A 16,493-nucleotide genomic window follows, 5' to 3' on the forward strand; every position below is an offset into this window, starting at 1 on the left:
TAAATAAAACTTGATTAGTCACAGGAATGATACAGGCTAGGTCTCTCATTCAGCTGTGAAAAGGGTAATTGGAATCAACGTGTCCTGAAAAAAAAAAAGATTGAGAATTAAGGAGACATTTTAATTTATTTTTAATTGATTTACAATGTTTATATACCGCTCCACATGTAGACAGATTTTTGCCTTTAAAGAAGGAGCCCCAAAATTGAGTTTGTTGTTAGAAATGTACATTTTCGGCATTAATAAGAACCGAAGTCCAGCGATCCAGCTCAACACCTGTCTGAGTCGAAATAACACGGCGGCTGCTGTCATTTCTCCTGAGCGCCTTACCTTAAAATTTATCAAACGGACTTATTCACTTTCAAATTCCTATTCATTTTACACTTTTCAAGATTGGTCTCACACACATCCCGTTTTCCGTTTGAGGACGTCCCATCACTTTGCATAATTATGCCCATGGTTTTATAATAAGCATGTTTTGGTGCTGGGGTGTGCGTGTGTGTGTGTTTTCTGCAGCTGTGCAATAAGGTATAAATTGCAGGGGAGAGTTGAAAACCTTGAGTTGCAGCCAAGTGAATTGATCCCGCCTGACAGCTTCTCCTTCTGAAGGCTCGCAGCCTGAACCGATGTGACAGGCACCAGCGACTGAGGATGCGCTGAAGCTGGGTTGAACGAGAGAGATTTCTCTCCCCCCGCCCCCCAGTAACGAGGCCTTCACTAACGAACCAAAGGGGGGGGGGTGAAATAGCGACGCTGCAAATTGAGCTGCTCTGATTTTCGTCACATTCGCGCTTCGGGGGAAAAAAAAAGAGAGTCGGGAAACACGTTTTTCATAAATACAAGGATGATGGCGAGTAGTTGCCTCGGTTCTTCTTGTACATCTGTGCCTACTGACTGTCTTTCCCTAGAGCGCCATTATGCTGGCTTTGCTCAGTGTGATTCTGAGCAGCTTATATAAAATGCAGTGCTTTGGGTGGGTTGGCTGTTCACCTCTGTTGAGCAGGCCAGGAGAGAAAGAGAACAGCAGCACTGTATCATACTCCCCCATGTTCTTTAACTCTCATGAACGTTTTATTATTATTATTATTATATTTATTTGTATCCCGCCTTTTGCCCAATGCTGGGCCTCAAGGCGGCCTTACAAAGTTTAAAATATATATGGGGGGGGGAGGGAAACAAAACCATAAACATTTAAAATACACAACAAAATTATAAGACATTAACATAGATGGAGGGCTGGATTATTCTCCAAAGGCCTGCTTGAACAAAAAAGTTTTAGCCTGCTTCCGAAAGCCCATCAAGGAGGGAGCCAGCCTAGCTTCCTCGGGAAGAGACTTCCAGAGCAGTGGAGCAGCCACCGAGAAGGCCCTCTCCTGTGTTCCCACCAGGTGTGCCTGTGAAGATGGTGGGACTGAAAGAAGGGCTTCTCCAGAAGATTTCAAAGCACGGGCAGGCTCGTAAGGGAGAATACGTTCTTTCAAATAACCTGGACCCGAACCATATAGAGCTTTATAGGTCATAACCAGCACTTTGAATTGTGCCCGGAAGCCAGTGGAGCTGTTTTAACAAGGGAGTTGTATGCTCCCTGTAACCAGCCCCGGTCAACAATCTGGCTGCAGCTCTTTGAACCAGCTGGAGTTTCCGAACACTCTTCAAAGGCAGCCCCACGTAGAGCGCGTTACAGTAATCCAATCAGGATGTAACTAAGGCATGTGTCACCGTGGCCAGGTCCGACATCTCTAGGAACGGTTTTAAGGTATTAGAATACCACGTGGCGGTTTATAGGGCACCAGGCACATTTGTATTGGCACAAACTGCATTTGTGTTCCACAGTCCTGCCAATAATGTAATAAAACGGGGATTTGCTTTGCCCAAGGAACTTGGGTAAATACTAGAGTCTTTATTGGCCTAGGCATAAATGCAACATCGCGAAATTTAAAATCCATGATGCGAGCAGGTGGATGTACTAGGAAGTAGGTGTTGCTTTCATCCCTTGCTTGAAGCTGGTGGTCTGATTCTGGGAAGAATTGACATTAGGCTTTATTTAGAAAGAGTGTGGATGTGCAGAAAAGGGCCACTAAAAGGATCGAGGGGCTGGAGCCATTTCTGTTTGAGGGAAGTTTCCAACCTCTGGGATTGTTTAGCTAGTTGCTGCATTTCTGTGCCGCTCAACAACCGAAGCGCTCTGGGCGGTTCACAGAAATTTAAACCATAAAGTCTTGAGTATTGTGTCCAGTTCTGGGCACCACACTTCAACAAAGATGCAGACAAGCTGGAGGGGGGTTCAAAGGAGGGCAGCGAGGATGATCGGGGGTCTGGAAACAAAGCCCTATGAGGAGAGGCTGAAAGAACTGGGCGTGCTTAGCCTGGAGGAGAAAAGATGGAGGGGAGACATGATAGCACTCTTCAAATACTTGAAAGGTTGTCATACAGAGGAGGGCGAGGATCTCTTCACGATCCTCCCAGAGTGCCGGACACGGAATCAAGTTAGCAGTGGTTCTTAACCTTTTTTGAGTCACGGACCCCTTTGAAAATGTGGTGAAAGCTATGGACACTCTCCCTAGAAAAATGCACATAAGCACAACTTTGCATGCAAAGGATATACTTTATTTAATTGAAAATTGATTGCCTCATACAGTGTATGACATACAAAAAGTATGAATAAATTTATTTGACTTTCACGGACCCCCTGAAGCCCATACATGGACCCCAGGTTAAGAACCCCTGAGTTAAAGGAAGCCAGATTCTGGCTGGACATCAAGAAAAACTTCCTGACTGTTAGAGCAGTGCGACAATGGAACCAGTTACCTAGGGAGGTGGTGGGCTCTCCCACACTAGAGGCCTTCAAGAGGCAGCTGGACAACCATCTGTCAGGGATGCTTTAGGGTGGCCTAGTGTGTTGTCTGAACAGAGTCATGCTGTGTGTTCTTAACCACGGTTAGCTCAAACCATGTTTTCATGTTATGTCTGAATCTCTTTCTTTTGGAAATCGGGTGTGGAGAAGCTGTGTCTCTTAGCTAAATGTGTTGTTTTGCCCCAAGGTGGAGCTGAGTTGCCCCAAAGAGATGGCATGGAAGGTCAACATGTACCGGGGATACTTGGCTATCTGCCATCCTGAAGATCAGCAGCTTAACTTCATTGAGCGCCTCGTAGAGATGGCCAGCGGCTTGGCTATTCGGGAATGGCGAAGGCTTCCTCAGGTGGTTTCACACGTCCACACGCCCCTCCTTCAGGTGAGACCAAGGAACCCACACTGAGAGCCAGTGTGGCGTAGTGGCTAAAGTGTCGGTCTGGGAGTCGGGAGATCCGGGTTCTAGTCTCCACTCGGCCATGGAAACCCACTGGGTGACTTTGGGCCCGTCACAGACTCTCAGCCCAACCTACCTCACAGGGTTGTTGTTGTGAGGATAAAGTGGAGAGGAGGAGGATTATGTACTGAAAGGAACCTTGGGTTCCTTTGAGGAAAAAAAGGCGGGATATAAATGCAGCAACAACATACCCATCATTACTGTGATTGGAAAATAAAAGGAAGAGAGTATGGAATATGGATGGTTCCATCTACCTGGTCCTTCTGGGAAATGTCTTTGGGTTACTTTAAAAATTAAAACGCAGTATCTCTGCAGGGCTTTGTTCCTAGGGCTGCTGCAAAGACCTACTGATGGCCACCCATTTGGATGGCTTTCAAAGCGGGTTGGATAAATTCCTGGAGGAGAAGGCTATCCATGGCGACTAGTCCTGATGGACATGTACTATGTCCAGTAGCAGAGGCAGTATGCCTATGTACACCAGTTGCTGGGGAACATGGTCGGGAGGGTGCTGCAGGTTTCCATGGGCGGCTGCTTGGAACAAATCGCTGGACTAGATGGACCCTTGGTCTGATTCAGCAGCACTCTTCTTACATTCTGATGGCGTCAGAATAGGAGCAGCCCATCTAAACCAACCTCATTAGCACTATCGGAAGCTTTGCTCTTTGTTTTAAAAAAACCTTGCTGGTGGGGGGTGAATGGGAGCGGGTGTCCCGGGGCACAAGAAGGGGAGAATTAGCCCGTCTTCGGAAGTTAGGCTTTTATTTTTATTTTTTTAAAAAAGGCTCCATCGGTACCCTTGTTCTATTGTCATCAAAATTATTTATTTATTTATTTATTACATTTTTATACCGCCCAATAGCCAAAGCTCTCTGGGCAGTTCACAAAAATTAAAACCATAATAAAACAACCAACAGGTTAAAAGCACAAATACAAAATACAGTATAAAAAGCACAACCAGGATAAAACCACGCAGCAAAATTGATATAAGATTAAAATACAGAGTTAGAACAGTATAATTTAAATTTAAGTTAAATTTAAGTGTTAAAATACTGAGTGAATAAAAAGGTCTTCAGCTGGCGACGAAAGCAGTACAGTGTAGGCGCCAGGCGGACCTCTCTGGGGAGCTCGTTCCACAGCCGGGGTGCCACAGCGGAGAAAGCCCTCCTCCTATTAGCCCCCTGCCTCACTTCCTTTGGCAGGGGCTCACGGAGAAGGGCCCCTGTAGATGATCTTAATGTCCGGGCAGGTACATATGGAAGGAGGCGTTCCTTCAAATAACCTGGCCCCAAAGCGTTTAGGGCTTTGAATGTCAATACCAGCACTTTGAATCGGGCCCGGACCTGGACTGGCAGCCAATGAAGTTGTAAAAGGACTGGCGTAATGTGAACTCGCCAGCCAGTGAGAAATGAATCTCTCACCCTTCCTAGATCTTGAGATGACAGCTTGCAGAGAAGAGTAAGATAAATAATTAGCAACCTGCATCTTTTCCTTCGCGCAGACGCCTCTGTAGAATGTTCTTAATGTGTGAGCCGACCTCTCCCGATAACTAGGGGTTGGCGTTTCACATCGCCCCAACCGAATAGTATTTTATTTCGGGTCGGGACCGCTCGAGTAGACGCTGACAGCTGCTCTGTGCCTTCCAGAGCTGGTCGGAAACCTTTGCGGACATTCTCATTGTCAAATCGCGGAAGTAGGCAGTGAATGACAAAGTTACCAAACACAGCAATGAAGCTACTCAGCAGTAATTACTTTTCCCTCTATCAGATAGTGTGTGATTAAATACCTGCTAGAAAATTAAATTTACATGATGAATGGGAGTAAGATGAAGGTGAAGCTATTGTGAGAGCTGATACGGTGCCGATTATGGGCGGGGGAGAGAGAGAGAGAGAGAATATTGCTTTGCTTAATTTATTTTGTTTCCAGAGATTTGTGTGTGAGTGTGGACTGACTTTTTTTGTGTGGGGGGGGGGGGGAGAGAGAGAAAGGGGGACACACAGTTATCTTAGTTAGTTGATTAATAGCTAACAGAAGTGTTTATCTCTCAAGAAATAGCTTTTGCGAGTGGTTTGCGTCAGTTTTATCCTCTGCAAAGGATTTGAATCTGAGTTTATTGGTCTGTCGGAGTTTTGCTTTAACTCCGCGGTGCTTTTTTAGTGGCTTGGGTAGTGCGACTCGTTTGAGCAAGGCGAAGACTGTGCCCGTTCACACGTAAACGGCAGCCAGTCATGGGTTAATTAAGATTAGAAGGAAAGGAACGGAACCTCTCGTGCAAGCACTGAGTCATTACTGACCCTTGCAGGGACACCAGCTTTCGCTGATGTTTTCTTGGCAGGCCTTATAGCGGGGTGGTTTGCCGTTGCCTTCCCCGGCCGTTATTACCTTTCCCCCAGCTAACTGAGTACTCATTTTACTGACCTCGGGAGGATGGAAGGCTGAGTCGACCCGAGCCGGCTGCCTGAAACCAGCTTCCGCTGGGATCGAACTCAGGCCATGGGGAGAGTTTCAGCTGCAGAAACTACTGCTTTACCACTCTGCACCACACGAGGCTCATAATTAAGATTAACACAAGCTAAATATGAGCCAACAGTGCGATATGGCTGCAAGAAAGGCAAATGCTATTTTGGGCTGCATTAATAGAAGTATAGCTTCCAAATCATGGGAGGTACTGGTTCCTCTCTATTCAGCCCTGGTTAGGCCTCATCTAAAGTATTGTATCCAGTTCTGGGCTCCACAGTTCAAGAAGGACACAGACAAGCTGGAGCATGTTCAGAGGAGGGCAACCAGGATGATCAGGGGTCTGGAAACAAAGCCCTATGAAGAGAGACTGAAAGAACTGGGCATGTTTAGCCTGGAGAAGAGAAGATTGAAGGGAGACATGATAGCACTTTTCAAATACTTGAAAGGTTGTCACACAGAGGAGGGCCAGGATCTCTTCTCGATCCTCCCAGAGTGCAGGGCACGGAATAATGGGCTCAAGTTAAAGGAAGCCAGATTCCAGCTGGACATCAGGAAAAACTTCCTGTTAGAGCAGGAACCAGTTACCTAGGGAGGTTGTGGGCTCTCCCACACTAGAGGCATTCAAGTAGGCAGCTGGACAACCATCTATCAGGTATGCTTTAAGGTGGATTCCTGCATTGAGCAGGGGGTTGGACTTAATGGCCTTGAAGGCTCCTTCCAACTCTGCTATTCTATGATTCTGTGATTCGAAGATGAAAGGTGGTTAAGATGAAAGGGAGGAGACCACTGTGTTTGCTTCCCCTGAGCTCCTTGGAGGAAAGATGAGGTACGAATAATAATGTAGAGTGGGCTGAGAACCACTGAAACACTTCTAGCGTTTGTGATTCTGTAATATATTCATATAGTAAAAGAGCTTGCTAGATGTTCAATATTTCACGGATATTCTGTGTCACTTGCTACACATGAAGTGACATCTTTGAGACACCAGTGGACCCCTTAGACCAGGGGTACGACACCTCTTGCTGAATTCCATTACAAAGAAGCTCTTTGGGTGGGGGCGCTTTCCAGTGGTGGGTGGGGCTGAACCCAAAAGGGGGCGGGGCCAAAATTGCTAAATAATACCAGACTATTTTAGCTTCAGGTTTAAACTGTCAGCTAAGCCTTCGGAGAAACATTTGAGTCTTGTAAAACGGGGGAAAAATAGCACAAAACCAGGAAAATACCGAACAAGAGGTGGTTGGGGTGAAGGGGGCATGATAAGGGAAAGGGGCGGAGTGAAGGAAAGGGGCGGAGCCATCTGGAGAATGTCAGGAGGGCGGATTTGGCCTCTGTCCTAAAGTTCCCCACCCTGCCTTGCTCCAACTACAGTTCCCCCCTTGTTGAGAACCCATGGCCTATAGCATGCTACATTTGGAAGACTATGTTTTTCTATTATCTTAGAAGGAAACATTCGATAAACAAATTAGTAAGCCTCTGCGTAAATGAACAGAGAATTTTTCCCTTTAGAAATAACTGGGTGCCCCGATGCGAAACCAGACCAAGAAACTTTGGTCTTGATCCCAAAATGCGGCAGGGTCTTGCTATTTACTGTGTAATCTGTACAGCACCATGTACAATGATGGTGCTATATAAATAAATAAATAATAATAAAGTAATATTGGGTGGAGACGTACAGCATCAACGTGATGCAGTAAGACGAACACTACAGAGCTATTTTTTGTAAATATTGCTATTAATAGTATTGTTACCATTAGTCGTAGCCTTACTGAGGTTATTTCTCTTATTCATCTCCCTGTTTTCTCTTTGCAAGGGGACGGCTGATGAACCTTGCTTTGAGACCGTTCTCATTTTTATCCAGCTATGGAATGCCCTCCCCTTGGAGGCCCGCCGGCCGCCGGCACGGGTTTCATTTCAGCGCCAAGTTAACAAAGCCTTTGGTGGCCAAATTCACCAAGCCTGTACATGGTTTTAATGGGTTTTACTGTTTTTAAATTCTGCCCTGGTTTTAGTTTGATTAATGGTTTAATTGGTTTTTAGCGGTGTATATTTATTGTTTTATAGCGTTTGTATGATTATTTATTTATTTATTTATTACATTTCTATACTGCCCAATAGCCGAAGCTCTCTGGGTGGTTCACAAAAATTAAAACCATCATAAAACAACCAACAGGTTAAAAACACAAATACAAAATACAGTATAAAAAGCAGGATAAAACCACGCAGCAAAATTGATATAAGGTTAAAATACAGAGTTAAAACAGTATAATTTAAATTTAAGTTAAAATTAAGTGTTAAAATACTGAGTGAATAAAAAGGTCTTCAGCTGGCGACGAAAGGAGTACAGTGTAGGCGCCAGGCGGACCTCTCTGGGGAGCTCATTCCACAACCGGGGTGCCACAGCGGAGAAGGCCCTGCTCCTAGTAGCCACCTGCCTCACTTCCTTTGGCAGGGGCTCACAGAGAAGGGGTGTCGTGAGAACATTTATCTGTATGCCACCCTGAGTTCCTTGTGATATAGGGTGGGATACAAATGTCTTAATAAATAAATAAAACATATTGACTGCAACTCCCCCACCCGCCCCGGACAACGTAACCCAGCCAGCACAACTTCCTTTAGGAGGCAGGCAAAAGACTTTTTTGTTCTGTTAGGCCTTTGGTGAATGATCTGGACCTCCGTCTGTGCCTAGAACTTTTAAAATTGTCATTTTAAATGTATAAATGTTATAATATTGGAATATGTTTAATATACTTTTAACTTTTGTATATCTTTATAGGTTTTTAATGTATACATTTTAAATTTTGTAATGTTGCCTTGAGGCCCAGCATCGGGCAAAAGGCGGGATATAAATATAATAATAATAATAATAATAATAATAATAATAATAATAATAATAATTTATTTCTTACCCGCCTCTCCGTTCTGATTGTGGTAGGGTACCACAGTAAATATAAAATACATAAAATACTGATTAAAAACATAGTATACATTGTTAAAACATTCTAAAATCATTTTAAAAACATCCTAGAATTCCACTGGGTAGGCCTGCCGGAAGAGATCAGTCTTAGTAGCTTTCTTAAATGCTAAAAGACTGTTAAGTTGATGAGTCTCCTCCGGCAGGCCATTCCACAGTCTGGGAGCAGCAGAAGAGAAGGTCCTCTGGGTAATACCTGTCAGCCTAGTTTTGGCTGGCTGAAGGAAATTCTTCCCAGAGGACCTGAGTGTGTGGGGCGGATGGTACGGGAGAAGGTGATACCGCAAGTAGACTGGACGCGAACTATGTAGGGCTTTAAAGGTGATAACCAACACTTTATACTTCGCCCAGAAACGAATTGGCAGCCAGTGAAGAGATTTTTAAACTGGTGTAACCTACTGTCCCTGCTGCATGCAGCCAAGTAGACCTTTCCTTCCACGGGGTAGAGAATGCAGGCGCTCTTATAATTCTTACAACCTCCCCCCTCCTCTTCCTAGGCAGCACAGCAAATCATTGAACTTCAGGAAGCGGCCCAAATAAACGCCGGCTTGCAGCCGGCCAATCTGGGGAGGAATAACAGCCTGCACGACATGAAGACCGTCGTGAAGACGTGGAGGAACCGGCTGCCCATCGTGTCAGACGACCTCTCCCACTGGAGCAGCATTTTCATGTGGAGGCAACATCATTACCAAGGTGAAAACGTCAATCCCAGCAGCCCGTTTTTCCAAGAAAAGCTCCCCACTAGGGGTCTGACATTTCTGGCTTTAAAAGTGTGCTGCTGGAAAAGAATTCTGTACTGGCCGAAGCGGCGATTGAGAGTATTTTCTCAAATGGCGGGGAGGGAGAGAACGGGGGGACGACACACCTCAAAGCAACATACAAATAGACCAAATTTAAAAACGGGACAACGCAAGCAATAATAAAAAGCAACAAAACAGCAAGACATAAAGCAAGCTCTACGGAGCAAATTAGCACAGCATAACGGCTTAAAAAGATGAGTTGTTTCAAAAGGCCTGGATAAATAAAAAGATCTCGTCTGCATGCCTAAAGGAAGATAGAGTCGGCACCAAGATGCTCACTCCTGCCTTACTCCAACCACAATCCTCCAGCGTTTAGCACATATCTTGGGCACTTTAAATAGTGGTTTCCCGGTCCACAGCTGGTTGGCCACTGTGCGAACAGGGTAGTGGACTAGATGGACCCCTGGTCTGATCCAGCAGGGCTCTTCTTACGTTCTTACAGGACCAAGACAAGGGCCTCCCCAGAATAGCTTAAAATTCAGACCAGCTTGTATGGGAAGATGCTTTTTTTCAGGTAGCCTGATCCCAGTTCATATAGGGCTATATCGGAAATAACCATCATTCTTTTAAAAAATGTATTTTTAATGTGTTTTCATCCTATTTGTTCACTGCTCCGAAATCCTTGGATGGGGGGGCGGTATATAAATATTGGAATAAATTAAATAAATAAATAGCCAGCATTTAGAATTGTGCCTGGAAAGAGACTGGAAGAAAGGCAGGATCTACTGTAAGTCTTATTAATCAAATAGCAAAAGATACGTGAATCCACCCTGTTTCCTTTTAATTTCAAACGTTTGGCTCCCTTAGCCATCGTAAGCGCTTACGAGAACAGCTCCCAACACGACCCCAGTTCCAACAACGCCATGCTGGGGGTCCACGCCTCCGCCTCGGCCATCATCCAGTACGGGAAAATCGCCCGGAAACAAGGCCTGGTCAACGTGGCGCTGGACATCTTGAGCCGGATCCACACCATCCCCACGGTGCCCATTGTGGATTGCTTCCAGAAGATCCGGCAACAAGTCAAGTGCTACCTTCAGCTGGCCGGAGTCATGGGCAAGAACGAGTGCATGCAGGTAGAGCAACGGTGCCCTCGAACCACCCCGCGTGGGACTTTGGGGGGGGGCACGCGTGGTGGTGGGGAGGGGTCCCTTCGGCACAGTGGAAGACAGCTTGCGTTGGGATCGAGGGCTTGATTGTGGAAGTGGAGGAGGCCGTCCGAGCACCAGTATCGGAGGCCGTATGCCTGCGTGTCCCAGTTGCCGGGGAACATGGGCCTTTCAGGATTAAAAAAAGAAGTGGATTACAAGTAATGTAGCAATGATAAAATCACAATAAACAATTTTTAAAAATTGTCAGGATCCTTCCTGGAGGGCAGGATTTAATGTTGTAATAATTTATTTATTACATTTATTTATTTATTACATTTATATACCTCCCCATAGCTGAATCTCTCTGGGCGGTTTACAATAATAATAATAATAATAATAATAATAATAATAATAATAATAATAATTGTTGTTGTTATTATTATTATTATTTCTGACCCGCTTCTCCCTCCTGATTGAGGCAGGAAATAACAGTAAGTATAAAATACATAAAATACCGATTAAAAACAGTATACGTTGTTAAAACATCTTTAAAAAAAATCCTCAAAGCATCCTAAAATTCCACTGGATAGGCCTGCTGGAAGAGATCCATCTTGATAGCTTTCTTAAATGCTAAAAGACTGTTAAGGTGACGAATCTCCACCGGCAGGTCATTCCACAGTCTGGGAGCAGCAGAAGAAAAGGTCCCCTGGGTAATACCTAGTTTTGGCTGGCTGAAGTAGATTCTTCCCAGAGGACCTGAGTGTGTGGGCCGGATTGTTTTGCTGGTTGGAGGGTTTTCGTTCTGAGCACGAAAAAATTATATTTGGCGTCGTCCGCAGCTCTTCGGCATTTAGGAGCTTATAAAAGGGGACGATCCGCCGAGACGTTCTGTTGCGGGGTGGGTTGGTCACTTTTTATCGGGCTTTGATGTATATTTCACAAATCCGGTTACGTAAAAATCTGTTCCGTAGGGCCTTGAGGTCATCGAATCAACCAATCTGAAGTACTTCACCAAGGAGATGACTGCAGAGTTCTACGCGCTGAAGGGAATGTTTTTGGCTCAGATTAACAAGTACGTACGGGCTGGAGAGGGTGTCGGAATGCTGTTCCGGGAACATGCATAAAAGAACGCACAGTGATTCCCACCGCTAAATAAATTAAACAACACTAGAAATGTGTACACAGTGATACCTTCGATGTGGGTTTCAGTAATAATACTCCATCGTCTGCATCCTGTGCAACACTGTAGGACAGCCTTCCTCAACCTGGGGCGCTCCAGATGTGTTGGACTGCATCTCCCAGAATGCCCCAGCCAGCTGGGGCATTCTGGGAGTTGTAGTCCAACACATCTGGAGCACCCCAGGTTGAGGAAGGCTGTTGTAGGAAGACTGACATTACCGTCCTCCTTAGTTTTCCATGGGGGAATATATTATTATTATTATTATTAATAATAATAATAATAATAATAATAATATAACAATAATAATAATTTTATTAATTTATTTATTTCTCACCCACCTTTCCCTCCGGATCGAGGCGGGGAGCAACATAGAGTACAAAAATATTATAAAATACATAAAACTGATTAAAACATATAAAACCAAGACATTGTTAAAATAACAGCCAGATTTCTTAAAATTCGACTAGGTAGACCTGCCGGAAGAGATCAGTCTTTAAGGCTTTTTTTATATTCAGAAAGACTTAAGTTGGCGAATCTCTTCCGGCAAGCCATTCCACAGTCTGGGAGCGGCAGAAGAAAAGGTCTTCTGGGTGACAGTTGTCATCCTAGTTTTAGCTGGCTGAAGTAAATTCTTCCCAGAGGACCTGAGTGTGCAGGGTGGATTGTACGGGAGAAAGCAATCATAGAATCGTAGAATAGCAGAGTTGGAAGGGGCCTGCAAGGCCATCGAGTCCAACCCCCTGCTCAATGCAGGAATCCGCCCTAAAGCATCCCTGACAGATGGTTGTTCAGCTGCCTCTTGAAGGCCTCTAGTGTGGGAGAGCCCACAACCTCCCTAGGTAACTGATTCCACCGTCGCACTGCTCTAACAGTCAGGAAGTTTTTCCTGATGTCCAGCCGGAATCTGGCTTCCTTTAACTTGAGCCCGTTATTCCATGTCCTGCACTCTGGGAGGATCGAGAAGAGATCCTGGCCCTCCTCTGTGTGACAACCTTTCAAGTATTTGAAGAGTGCTATCATGTCTCCCCTCAATCTTCTCTTCTCCAGGCTAAACATGCCCAGTTCTTTCAGTCTCTCTTCATAGGGCTTTGTTTCCAGACCCCTGATCATCCTGGTTGCCCTCCTCGATCCCATAGTAAATTGAGGATTTGATCTTGAGGAAGTATTATATTTTCTCTCTTGGCCTCTATGTGAACGGAATGCTGGAATGGATAGATTCTTGGTCCGATCCAGCAGGGCTCTTCTTACAGTCTTAGGAGAGGCCGGACACCCCGAGTCCTCAAATCCAGACTAGAAAATAGCAGCCTCTGAGTTGGCGTCACAAGCCTCAAACTGCCAAGTCTCTCTCCTCATCGGAGACAAATTGCCGACCCAGGCATGGCCCATGTAGAGAGCACAAGGGTATCGAGCGTGAGCTTGTTTTCCACCGAAGCCGCACCTATAACAAGATTGCTGCTTCGGCTGTCGTGGCTTGCCAGAAAGCTTGCGCGCAAAATGAGATTCCCTGCAGAAATCATCGCAGGATCTCGATTAGGAGTGCCAAGAGTTTTATGGGGCTTTCCTTCGGCTGCTTCTTTCGGCTCGTTAATGGTTTCCTGCCCTCGTAGGCAGGCAGGCATCAGTAATGCACGTTCGCGCCCAAGCATGGGGTCAGATCCTGGCCGTGCGACGCTGTCAGATTCTCAGCGTCTTTCCAGATTGACCTGGAGGCCATTTGCCCCCTCTGCATGCCCGAGAGTGCAGGAGAAGCATTCGTTTCTCCTCCGACGTTGCTAGAAATCGATCCGGCTGTCGCCACGTCCCCGGCGAAGCTTCACAATCGCTTAAGGCCGAAGGAATCGCTGTCCTCCCTCCCGAGGAAATCAAGAGAGAATTTTAAACAGGGGGAAAGGTAATTAATTTAGCAGGAGAAGTACCAGGCGATCTTTTTCACAACCGCAAGCGTGCCTTTGGAAGTGTTCTTCACAAAGGCAGGTGGGTTAAATAATTTAGACTGCGTCTCTGCCGTCAAGGGCTTGTGTAGGATAGAGTCTTCAAATGCTGGCTATCCTCTTGTCAAAACCAACGGTCCCCTGCAGAATGTAGGATTTTATGCTTCCCTTTTATGTTTCCAAAACATCAGACAAAAACGCCTCGATCGGCCGAACTGGGACCCAAAGGTCACTTGCGTGGTGGGCCAATTCCTCTTTCATCCCGCTTGGCTTGCAAGGCTGTAGGAATAAAAGAGAGTCATCAGAGGTGTCAGTGATAGATAACCCAGGAGGCGAGGGAAAGGGGGGACTCTAAAGACAAATCCTGTTGTTAGCAGTAGAAAGCAGTAATAAGGCAAGCCATTTATCAGCCTTTTCCTTCAGCAATAAGTTTCAATTCCAGCCTGCCTAGGACATGGAAAGCTGTTAGCAAAAAAATAAAGTGGCTGAGTTATACCCAGGCTAATTAGCTGTTTAATAAGCTATTTGACAGATAAGGTTATTTTCCATTTGCCATGTTTTTTGCCCGGAGCCATCAATTCTTTTATTGCCGCAGGCTGCAGTTGCAGGTTACGCGGTCCAAACTTAAGTAAAACTGAGAGGGGCGTTGGAGGAGAAGGAGACAGGATGTGCAAATGCCTTGTGTTTCCTGTCCCTCTTCCCGGGTTGCAAGAGGCAAAATTGATCTTAGCATCCCTCTCGGAAGGCAGCCGTGCGAAGGCTCACTGCAGCGGGAGCGGTCAAAGGTCTGCGTTGGAAGGTTGACCGAGGCTAAGGAAGAAGTGGCGCGACTTCACACCCTTCTCAAGCGAAGCGCCACCTCTTGAAAAGCCCGAGGAAAGGGTAAAAACCACACCACCTTTCCCCTATACGTGAGGGAACAAGGTGAAGCGGTCTTTGAAAAACAGGTTCTATTGTTGAGGTACTGAACTGCAGGTGTGTCGGTAGATGCTTTTACACTGTGTAAAATAGCAGGTAATAAATCCGAGCTGGTTTGTGGTAACAGAACACAAAGTAAAGTTTTATTGAAATTGAACAGATCTTTGGCATTTCAATTTAGCTCAAACCTGCCTATTTTTATATTTAAAACAACAATCCCAAGCCCCTTAAAGTCCCATCTCTTCTCGCTCCTCACACACTAAACACTCTCAAGAGGCGCAAGCCTCAGACACTCCACAAGAATAATAATCAGAATCAGACTCAGACAAGACTAGGCTAAACTAGACTAGTCCACAATCCCCTCAGCCAACCTATTATACTCCTCCCTCCTCCTTCCTCACAGCATCACTAGCCACACCCACTCCGTCAAATACTCCGCACTCGCTAGACCAGTGGTTCTCAACCTTTTTTTGCTCCATTTCCCCCTTTCACCATTGTTCAGAATAGAATTCCCCCCTTCCCAAGATAGTCTGACTCAAAAAGGTGCGTTCCAAATAATATGCATATAATATTGAACATCTTTTATTCTATATTAGTCCCATTTAAAGGGGCAACGCAAAGCATGGCCCCTTTTACATTCTCAGCTCCCATGCTTTGCGTCGCCCCTTTAAATGGGAAGCTTGAAACTTCTAGGATTGCGAGGGAGGGAGGGAAAAGAGAGCAAAGGCCTGGCTTTTGCAGACGACATGACACTTTTCTGGGACGTTTTTACTAACGTGTGTAGGAAGACATAATCTACAGGATATCATACTTTGCTGAATAGTGGTCCCAATTCCCCCCCTGGAACACTAAAATTTCCCCCTGGGGGGGAATTCCCCCCTTGTTGAGAACCCATGCACTAGACATACAAACCCAGACATACCTAAGAGACAGAAAGGTGGATATCGCCCCAAGTAGGGATTTGTCTTAGCTACAACCCCAGTACTCAAATAACTCGTGCGCCCGGGTGTGTGTGTGTGTGGATTTGGCGGTGGCTTCTGCTGCTGTCCGTACGGCAGAGCAGAACCGCTCTCCATATACCCCCCCCCTTTTACATTTTAAAGCCACGCCAAGCTTTTTTTAGTACGGGAGTCTCCAAGAATGGTTGGGATTTCTTCTGTTCCTCTGTTGTTGGGGAGGCTCACGAACGTTCCGTGAGCATCCTGTCCCTTCCTGTTATCCCCAGATCTGAAGAAGCAAACAAAGCCTTCTCCGCCGCTGTTCAGATGCACGACGTGCTCGTGAAGGCCTGGGCAATGTGGGGAGATTACTTGGAAAACATCTTCGTGAAGGAACGGCAGTTGCACCTGGGGGTGTCGGCGATCACGTGTTACCTGCACGCCTGCCGCCACCAGAACGAAAGCAAATCCAGGAAGTATTTAGCAAAGGTGAGTGTCGGGACGCGTACATGCGCTCCTGCGCCTTACCGAGAAAGCTTGTTGCATTTCTGCCTGACGTACAAATTACACCGCTGGAAACGGGTTGTTGTGACAAGGACACAGTGAGAGCGTGCATTTCATCCATTTTAAAGACAGGCTTGAGGCTTCAGCAAATGTGGGTGAGAATAAATAAACATTAAATGCCAGGCAGGCTGTTGAGGGAATTCAGCATGCAGACTAGCTGTGTGGGCACCGGCGTCTTGCATTTTAGCGTAGTTCACTCGAGTTCAAGGAAACGAACGGAGCTCTGTGAGTGTGTTTTCATTCTGAAATCAGTCATCCTTGAAGGCGGGTGCACTACAGACGTTGGCTCTGTTCAGACAACTTGTTTCTCCTCTCAGTGGGAGAACACCACTCAACGG

General features: G+C 45.8%; 1 protein-coding gene across 1 annotated transcript in view; it reads left to right on the top strand.

Annotated features, from left to right (window-relative positions):
- The window catches only part of TRRAP (transformation/transcription domain associated protein), a 166,765-nt gene that overhangs the window by 103,532 nt on the left and 46,740 nt on the right, over positions 1-16,493 (top strand). The window contains exons 57-61 of the mRNA XM_063143617.1: positions 3,042-3,233; positions 9,234-9,429; positions 10,344-10,609; positions 11,596-11,696; positions 15,879-16,080. Coding sequence (XP_062999687.1) covers positions 3,042-3,233; positions 9,234-9,429; positions 10,344-10,609; positions 11,596-11,696; positions 15,879-16,080 — 957 coding nt within the window. The remainder of the gene's footprint in view (positions 1-3,041; positions 3,234-9,233; positions 9,430-10,343; positions 10,610-11,595; positions 11,697-15,878; positions 16,081-16,493) is intronic.

Source organism: Elgaria multicarinata, chromosome 17 (assembly GCF_023053635.1).
Source record: "Elgaria multicarinata webbii isolate HBS135686 ecotype San Diego chromosome 17, rElgMul1.1.pri, whole genome shotgun sequence".
NCBI lineage: Eukaryota > Metazoa > Chordata > Lepidosauria > Squamata > Anguidae > Elgaria > Elgaria multicarinata.